The sequence below is a fragment of the Corapipo altera genome, unplaced genomic scaffold (assembly GCF_003945725.1).
Source record: "Corapipo altera isolate COAL_440 unplaced genomic scaffold, ASM394572v1 75, whole genome shotgun sequence".
Taxonomy (NCBI): domain Eukaryota; kingdom Metazoa; phylum Chordata; class Aves; order Passeriformes; family Pipridae; genus Corapipo; species Corapipo altera.
Genome location: NW_020884887.1, coordinates 11,175,930 through 11,185,133, shown reverse-complemented (window position 1 = coordinate 11,185,133; position 9,204 = coordinate 11,175,930). Strand labels below are relative to the sequence as shown.

Sequence of the window (9,204 nt, the reverse complement as noted above, 5' to 3'; positions counted from 1 at the left end):
ATGTCAGTTGTGTTTACACCAGTGTCTTTATTTTTAGACCTCCCTTCCGAAACACGGGGGTTCAGGGTAGAGTTATTTATTCCTGTCATGCTGGGCATGCAAACCCTCCAGCGGGTGCTGCTGCCCCGGCACGAGCGGGGCGGGCGCGTGGCTCCCCAGCGCTGTCCCCTGGCTGGGCTGGCCCTGTCTGCTGTGATGGAAGGGACAAGCAGGACGGGGATGGCCAAGAGCTGTGACAGCACGTGCCCCGGTACATCCTGGTGGGCAATGTTCAAGCGGTGACTGGGACCAGTCCAGCCCAGTTCTGCCCCATGATGGGCACATGGACGGTTGTGTTTCCCCACCAGTGGGTCTCAGAAGCCATCGGCCACCCAGAAGGTCCCCATGCCACACTCAGTCCCCACTGGTGCTTTGGTTACCAAAATAACCCCGTGCCCCACAATCTGCCTGGCACTGTCTCTCCACGCCCAAACCCGGGCACAGGCGCTACTCCCAGGGGGCTGAGCAGGGCAGGGAGCAGACGCGGGCATTTGCACATATCCAGAGGATTTCCCGGCCGCAGGAAACGCGCCTTGAGCTCCTTCCCCTTCCTCTTGGGGAGAACGAAGCCGGGATGGCGAGGGACGGGAGGCGGGACCGGACCGGGACCGCGGAGAGCCGGACCAGGGGGCGGAGCCTGGGCCAGAAGGGGCGGAGCCTGAACACAAAAGGGCGGAGCCTGGACCAACGTGTGCAAACGCTCTCGTGGGGGCGTGGCCTCGAGGGGGCGTGACCTGCAGGCCCGGCAGTATAAAATGGCGGCGCCCGCAGCCGCTCTCGCAGCCCGCCCTTGCCGCTCCGCCTTGAACGTCTGTCCCGGCTCCCGAAGGCAATTCCTGCTGCGCCACAGCCATGGCGGCGCTGACGGTGAAAGCCTACCTGCTGGGCAAGGAGGAAGCGACCCGCGAGATCCGCCGCTTCTCGCTGCCGCCGCCCGCCCGCTACCGCGCCATCTACGATCGCGTCGCCGAGCTCTTCCAGGGGCTCCTGCGGGCCGGGCCGCCGCCGGCCTTCCGCATGCACTACAAGGGTGAGCGGGCAGGGGGGCTGCGCTGCGGGACGGGCCCCGGGAGGGTGTCCCGGGGGTGGGGGTGTCGGGGCGCTGCTGCCTCGCTGCCCCCGCTCCGTGACCCCGACCCTCCCACTCACCCTGTGCTTCGCCCTTCCCAGATGAAGAAGGGGACTTGATCGCCTTCTCCTCCGACGAGGAGCTGGAGCTGGCGATGCCCTATGTGCGGGATGGCGTGTTCCGTGTGTACATCAAAGGTAGGGCACCGCGGGGCTCGGGCTGTGCGCTGGGCTGGCAGGGCTCCCGAAGAGGGAGCAGCCAGCCCTGGCCCTTCCCCTTGTCCTCGAGGGCCTGGTGGGAGCTGCGGCCTTGCCGAGGGAGGGTAAATAAAGGGCAGAGCAGTATGACAGAATGTGAATCCTCCCTGATGGGGGTGGGGGGTAAGCAGATCACAAGCTTCCTCCCAGCCCTGTCAGCCGGTCCAATGCGAGCTGCTGTTGTCATCCCGGCTCCCTGGGCGCACTGAGCTGGCATTGGTATCTTAAATAGTCACAACAATGTGTTAAGAAGCCTTAATTCCAGCTTTTTCAGCGCATAATAGCTCCCTAGTCCGTTTTGTTCAGATGGATACCTGCAAAGCTTTATCTGCAACCTATCTAATGAGTCACACCAGCCTGGGGCTGTTGTCCCCATTCTCATGTTGTGTCTCCTGGCATACACCTTCCTAACTCCCTCTCCAGACACATTCTGTTCCTGCAGTGCTTGGGAAGGTAGGATGAGAAGCCAGATAAGGTTGTGCAGTACTAATCTAAAATAAACATGCCAAGAGATATTTAGGATAAGCAATGATTGGTTTCAGGGCCAGGTATCTTTTCGAAACCCCTTTGCACTTGGCTTAAGGTCTCTCTTGTGCCCTCAGCTTGTGTTTGGCAGCCAGTGTAAAAATAAACTGACCTAGTAAGCTAATACTGCTCTGACAGGGGCTGTTTGTGCTTCCTCCTCTGCCTGATTTCCAGCCTGTAAATAGCAACCTATTCTTGATGGAAAGTTCCCTTTCCCTAACAGAGAAAAAGGATTGCAAGCGGGAGCATCGCTCGCAGTGCAGCCAGGAGCCCCCCCGCAACATGGTGCACCCCAACGTCATCTGTGACGGCTGCGAGGGACCCGTGGTGGGCACCAGGTTCAAGTGCAGTGTCTGCCCAGACTACGACCTGTGCAGCACCTGTGAGGGGAAGGGCATCCACAAGGATCACAACATGGTGATGTTCCAGAGTCCGCTGCTAAATCCATTTGAGGTGAGCAAAATCTACGGAGGGGAACTAATGAATGGGGTATTCCTCAGATTTAAGCCACGAGTTTCAGTTACTCAGGATCGGGTGGTGTGGACAGTGTGACACGAATGTTGCCCTCCACAGTGGTTTCCCCGAGGACGCTGGCTCCGTAAAATGCGGCACGGTGTTCCACCCTTCCCATGGATGCACTGCTGGGGGTATCCTGGGCCTGCACCTCCATGCCAGAACTCCGGGCAGGCCGAAGCCACCACTGCAGCCCCCAGTGCACCTGCTGCAGAAGGTAAGAGGAGATGCCCTGGTAAGCAATGTGGTGATGGTGCCAGGCTAGCTGAGGTTCTGCAGCTCTGGTGGGAAGATAGACATGGGAACTAACGTAATTTGCTTGAAATAATTAGCACTTCTCAGCATAGAGTGGGATTACTTTAAGGCATGCTTGGGCCTATGCAGTCGATGAGGATGCATTTTAAGAGTATCTGGAACTGAACCAAATCAAGCCAAGCTGTTAGGTCAAGCATGTCACTGCCTTCCAGCATGGCTAATGAGCCTTAACAATGCTAATGTTGGCTTTCTGTTCCAGAGGTAGCTCAGAGTTAGTTTTTGTCTCTGTATTGCCTCTGTTGTGCAGTGTATGTGAGTGACAGGAAGGAGCACAAAGCTGTCATGGGGACACACAGACTGTAGGTGCTCTTTCCCTCTGAGCTTCTGTGTGTGCTAACAGAAATTGTTTTTCTAGAAGCTTCTACTAACAACCAGCCTCAGGACCCCAACGTCACCTTCCTAAAGAATGTTGGGGAGAGTGTTGCAGCTTTTCTGAGCCCCTTGGGTAAGTGCCTTACAGTTTGTTACCAGGTCAATCCCTGGGACTGGCTTAAAGGTCTGTTTAACAGGAGCAGCAGTCAGCTGTTGTGACTAGTATTAGAACTACCTCATGCCTACTAAGCCTCAAAGGCTTAGTTTACACCTGGTACTAATAATGCCTAAGCTTAGAACAGCCACTGCCTTTTCAGAGCCCTCCCTTGGTAGAAAATGAGGCAAGACTTCATTAACATGTGAGCACTGGAACACTAACAGTAAGTCAGTGGTCACTCTGGATTTTGCCTGGCTTATGTGGACATAAGATACAATTCTGCCCTGGCCCTTTAAATATATGGCTTTCTGTGTAGAGCAAGATGACTATTTGGTGCTTAACTACTCTTTATTTAGAGAAAACTATTCTTTATTTAAAGAAGGCTTTGCATTTTAATTACTACATTATATGGCAAACTGTAGCACTGCAGAAGCCTTAGAGTGTAGAGCGGGACTGACCCGTGCTCATTGAGGACTGTGCTTTGGGAAAAGCTCTACGACTTTGCCTCTCAAATGCATTTCTAGGTATTGAAGTTGATATCGATGTGGAACACGGAGGACAGAGAAGCAAAGTGACTCCCACTGCTCCCAATCAAGAGAACAGTGGTGAGGCAAACAGCAGTGCTCCAGCCCAGAATGGTCAGACCAAGCCAGACTGGAATAACACAGACCCTGCTACAGAAGTAAATGTTGTTGCAGAACAGATACAGGACATGGTGATAGATCCTGTGCCCACACAAATGGAAGATGGCCCCTTCCACTCCCAGGTACAAGAACTATGACACTAATTTAATAGTGCTGGCTGAGGCTTTGCTAAAAAGGAAGATAGTCACTTGGCATGCACTGTGGAATTGAATATTAAGATGACAGAAGATTAAGTGATATACAACACCTTTACAGGTTTACAGCAAAGGTGGTGGGATGTCTCGTGCATGTAGTTCTTTATATTAAAGGCAGATAGTAGGAGCATGTATCCTGCCTGGAAAGCACTGCAGCACCTGGACCTGTTTTGTTTTTTTTTTTTCATTTCAGGAACACAGCGAGTCCAGCAGTTCATCAGGGGGCGAGGAAGACTGGACCCACTTATCATCCAAAGAAGTGGATCCTTCCACGGGTGAGCTGCAGTCTCTGCAAATGCCAGACACAGATGGTCCCAGCTCCCTGGATGTATCTCGGGAGCCTCCCCAGCCAGGACCTACAGGACTGCGAGAAGCTGCTCTCTACCCACACCTCCCACCAGGTAGGAGAAAGGTGCAGGTTTCATAGCTGAGAGTAACTTCCACTTGAAAATGCAGATCTGTTTTAGAGGTGGTATGAACCAAGGTCGTGTTAGTTACAGCTAAACCTGTCCCTGACTGTTGGCAGGTTTGGCAGCTCTTGCACACTGTTAGAGACAGTCAGGTGGTTCTCCTCTTGAATGTGGGCAGCTAAGTCTTAACAAGACTTCTGACCTTAGGCTAATGTGCCATTTGAGCAGCACGACAAAGGTGCTGTCCTGAGTCATGTCCTTGCTGTGTACTGAGCCTTTTAATGCAGCATGTGGACGACTAGTACTCCCCGTGGCTTTAGGGCATGTTTTTCTGATGGGAGCCAGTAATACTATCCAAGGCCCCTTAACTGAGATCAAGAGCACAGAGTCCTACAGCAAGGCCAGCTGAGCCTGATTCAATTGTTTTCTTAGCTCTGGTTATCATTTATCTCAAATGTTGGCGCTCCTGAGGGACAAAGGAGAGCATTTCACTGGGGATTTGTGCCACCCACTTCCTGTGTGGTATTAGAGCCTTGGCTGCTTTACCAATTACATGAAATAGTTGGACTCTAAACCATTTTTCTCTTCACAGAAGCAGACCCTCGCCTCATTGAGTCCCTGTCCCAGATGCTCTCCATGGGCTTCTCTGATGAGGGTGGGTGGCTCACTCGACTCCTGCAGACAAAGAACTGCGACATCGGGGCAGCACTAGATGCCATCCAGTACTCCAAGCAGCCACCTCACTTGTAGTAGTAACAAAAAGCACTTTTCTAACTGAAAGAAGACAATATAGCAAAAGTCATTGCAGTACATCTTTTCTTCCTGCTAAGGGTTTCTGTCTCATGTTCTTACGTGCTTGTAGAATGAAGGTTAAATAAATACTACTGCATGTGATGTGTCTGTGAGAGTTTCAGTATCACAGCTTTATTGCTTTATGTACTGTAACTTAGTTAACAGAGTGTAGGGACTAGGCTGAAATCAGCCTAGGGCTGCCTTTTTGCACATACTTTGCACACTTAGAGCTACACTAAGGAAAGGAAATCCAGTGCTTTGCTAGCTCTGCAGCTCTGGAAGAAAGGGTTGCTAGGGGAGATCTAAACAAAGATGTAGTACAGGGGAAAAGAGCTGTGATTTTGTAAGGAGGAGTTAATCACAGTATTTAATTGTACTGGCAAGAAGTTCTTAAAGCCTGGGAGCTTTCTCCCCACAAACTGACCTACTTCCATTCCTATTTCTAGCTGCTGAGGTTGCTAGACAACACTGTAACCTGAGAGCAATGGTCCCTCCCCCCCAAACACAACCATAAAGCAAGTAAACAATTTTAATAGTGTAGTTCTAATAATGGCTTAGAGTGAAGCCACCTTCAGTTAAAAATTCTGCCTCAGTGCTTGACATACATTATAGAGACAAGAAAGCAATGCCAAAGATGTCTGAACTTCTCAGAGATCATCATCAAACTCCTCACCTGTGCAAAAGAGTTTTTCACAAGAAATGTTGCTCAGCTTTGGCCCAGGGTTAGAGTTAACAAGGGTATTTGCCCTGCTGGTATTATCCAAACAGCACCTTCCTGCAGTAGTTTCTGTCTGACTCTGAGGTTCTTTGGACACATCCTCAGCTGAGTGTCTGGTGCTGGGCAATTTCACAGCCAGACCCTCAGTGCTGGCAACACACTTTTTAAATTTAAAACCTGTACCTTGAGGCTGATTTCCTCCAGCCTGTTCTGAGCATCTCCTGGCCCCACCAGCACCTGCTGCAGTGGTGCTGTCCAGCCCCAAACCTCCACTGCTCCCCCACAGTGACAAGGTCACCCCAGCAGCGTTTTCACTGGAGTTGTCAGAAGATGAGAGAAATCTCCCCCACTTCGATGGTCTGGCACAGGTGGTTGGGGGTTGTGTGTTGTCCTCAGGTACTGCAGCCTCACAGACAGCAGGAACCACGCTGCCTCCAGAAACAGCATCTCTGCCATCCCCATCAGGCACTGCTGCAAGGCATTTCTTGTGCTGTAAGAAGGAAGAGGGCTTTGTTATAAATCCAGCACACAGGGCTAGGCTGCACAGGAGCATTAAAAGTGGCATTGGCTTTGCCTAATTGAAACCTTTCAGAGAGAAACCCCCAACACAATTTTCTTCTCCCCAGTCATTCAAATAGAAGAGCAGAGAAAGACTCAAAAAAAATTAAAAATTATGATGACACAAAAGAGGTCAGGAGAACACTGTTTTGTTTTACTGGTCAGAAGCATCTTCTACAGCTAAAATACCTCAGTGGTTTTAATCTTTTTGGCTTGGTAGACAGACTGGAAAACTCCATTTTCTTCTGCATGCTCTGGAACATCACTGGAGAGGAAACTCTTCCGATGTTTCCTGGTCAAGAAAACCATTCACAAAGAGGACAGATTCGCTCCACTTTCACAGATCACCAGATAAGTTGATAAAATGCAGCGCTTTAGCAATAAGAGAAGTTTTATCCCCAAACACCAAACCTCTGCTCAGTTCAGGTCATACACTGCAACCTCTATTTTGTTCAGCTCTCAGAGATGAGCTGCCTCCCACACCTCCAAAACAAGTGTCACCACGCAGGGGCAGGAATTGCAAAACAAAGTTCTCTCTGTACCTTTGTTCTCCCACAGCGTTCTTCCTCTGGGAACAGAACTGTTGCCTTGCTAGAGCTGCCTCCTCCTCCCCGTCTTCCTGATCCTCACTCTCCTGGTCCAGATATTTACTCCAGCGACTTCCCTCCTACAACATTGGAGAGTTACTGAAAACACCAAAACACGGGGTTCTCATTTTTGGCATTGTTACACATGCACTGAATGCCTCAAGTGAGTCAGTTCAGGACACGTCCCTGTATCATGTTCCCAGGTTCAGTTCCCAGTGGAGCAGAGTTTCTGTGTACATCTCATTCTCCCTCTGCAGGAGCCTCTCTGATTCTATCACCATTTCAGCTGTCTGAACCATACAGAGGGATCACTGGTTTCACTGGATTCACCTTGGACAGAATGGGTTGGTATTTACCTCAGCTTTGTAGGGATTTTACCTGCTGGACCGAACTGTCCTCACGTTGTGCTGCTCTGTTTTTGCTGTCACTTACAGAGTCTTCTACACACCTAAAACAGAGGTTTAAACTACAGTTTCTAGAACACACTCTTGTCTGTTGATTCACAGGTTTCAAATCACCCAGTTATATCACAAGGGATTGGACAGAAAGCATGGATAGGGACACAGCATAGGAGGCACATCTGAAAAACCAGGATCTACATAAAAGCTGATGCCAAATGAAGAACTCGCAACATATACTGACAAATATTTGAAAAAATCTGGTTAGTATGTAACTCTTTCTACACAAATACTTTGATCTAAAGCCACTAGTAATGAAATGACAAATTCTAATTGGGCATAACTAGGGATATAACAGCATTTCTTTGGGACAACAGTTTGAACTCGCTAATTATATCCCAAGAAACCAAGCAAAAAGGGAAATTATTTTGCAATGTTTTGAACTTCACGATTTTTTGAGAATAAAAATAGCAACCCTCTTTGATAAAGTGAACAAACAATGAGTTTTCTTCCCTGAGCTTAACCCTGAAGCACTGTGTACACACAACTAAGTTATGTAACTACCTTTGATTGATTTCTGAAAATAACCTCAAGTAAAAAGGAAGCTGGACCAGTTCAAGACCAGTTCAAGATTAAACGATTTATAAAGAGATTAAAGAATGAAATAACCAGGAAGGTGCTATTCAGATTTTCCAGCCCAGCAGGAATTACACAGAAATCTTTGCACTAAACAAGTCTTTTATCAATAGCAGCAGTGATTACTCAACAGATTCACAGCGTGAACCCCCTAAATGCCAACAGTTAGGTAGAGTGGAGGATGTTTTCTTTCTGAGGATGTAATCTGATGAGGACTGTAATCTGTAAAATGGACATCACAGTCAGGTCATCAAACAGTACATAAGAAAGAGCAAATAATAATTAAAAAAAACCCCAACAAAACCAAAACCCAAACAAAACTAAAAACCAACACAACAAATCCAAACCCTATTGCATATATATTGATGTGTAAAGGCCTGACCAACACATGCTATTGATCAACCAAACTTATCTGAAAAAAAGTCCTTGTAAAAAGAAACATGCTGGGACACTTAACCTAATAAAGAGCTTGTTCCTTTGAGGTGATGACAAACCTGGGTTAGGGTTCACAACAGGCCAGAAAACCCTCCGGTGAGCTCAGACCGGGTAACAGGCAGCCCGTGTGTGAGTATGTGCATCAGCTGCAGCACATTAGAAGAAATACACAGATAAAGATTAAACACTGTACCAAGATGTCCAGCCAAGTGCTTCCTCCGCCTCTCCCTGCAGCAAGTTTAACTTCTGGACGTGGTGCCTGCAGTCCGGGCCGGAGCCCTGCCCGTAAACCTGCAGGGAATGAGCGGACAGGGGGCGGAGGGAGCAGGTGAGGCGAGGGAACCCCCGGGGCACCCCTGAGGTGCCAGCGAGGGCTGAGGGGCTGCCCTCACCTTCTGCACGGCCTGGCGCTGCCCGCACACGCTGCAGCTCCACTTCCCGCCGCGCTTGGCCTGCGAGGGCGCAGAGGGGTCAGTGAGGGGTCAGTGAGGGGTCAGTGAGGGGCCAGTGAGGGGTCAGGACGCGCAGCCCCCATCCCATCCCATCCCATCCCATTCCCACCCCACCGGGTGCACTTGGAAGCGGCGGCAGCGGCAGCACCGCAGGACCCGGAACTGCTGCGCCATCGCGGGCACGTGACCGCGC

At 50.0% G+C, this 9,204-nt stretch overlaps 2 protein-coding genes across 5 annotated transcripts; one reads left to right on the top strand and one right to left on the bottom strand.

Moving 5' to 3' along the window:
• The first annotated feature begins 811 nt into the window (after nucleotides 1–811).
• On the top strand, nucleotides 812–5,329 carry SQSTM1 (sequestosome 1). 3 transcript variants are annotated; one of them, XM_027643457.1, is made up of 8 exons: nucleotides 812–1,069; nucleotides 1,210–1,305; nucleotides 2,114–2,343; nucleotides 2,464–2,620; nucleotides 3,077–3,163; nucleotides 3,712–3,953; nucleotides 4,219–4,426; nucleotides 5,028–5,329. In XM_027643457.1, the coding sequence occupies exons 1-8, from the start codon at nucleotides 892–894 to the stop codon at nucleotides 5,183–5,185; spliced, it is 1,356 nt and encodes a 451-aa protein (XP_027499258.1). In that variant the 5' UTR covers nucleotides 812–891; the 3' UTR covers nucleotides 5,186–5,329. The 3 variants fall into 3 exon arrangements, with proteins under 3 accessions (XP_027499258.1, XP_027499257.1, XP_027499259.1); XM_027643456.1 differs by having other exon boundaries at nucleotides 3,074–3,163; XM_027643458.1 differs by lacking the exon at nucleotides 3,077–3,163.
• An 8-nt stretch (nucleotides 5,330–5,337) lies between these two features.
• MRNIP (MRN complex interacting protein) lies at nucleotides 5,338–9,203 on the bottom strand. 2 transcript variants are annotated; one of them, XM_027643459.1, is made up of 7 exons: nucleotides 9,126–9,203; nucleotides 8,952–9,011; nucleotides 8,753–8,850; nucleotides 7,469–7,538; nucleotides 7,046–7,170; nucleotides 6,693–6,795; nucleotides 5,338–6,435 (listed from the first exon to the last, which is right to left on the bottom strand). In XM_027643459.1, the coding sequence occupies exons 1-7, from the start codon at nucleotides 9,183–9,185 to the stop codon at nucleotides 5,875–5,877; spliced, it is 1,077 nt and encodes a 358-aa protein (XP_027499260.1). In that variant the 5' UTR covers nucleotides 9,186–9,203; the 3' UTR covers nucleotides 5,338–5,874. The 2 variants fall into 2 exon arrangements, with proteins under 2 accessions (XP_027499260.1, XP_027499261.1); XM_027643460.1 differs by having other exon boundaries at nucleotides 6,708–6,795.
• Between the last annotated feature and the right edge of the window lies 1 nt (nucleotide 9,204).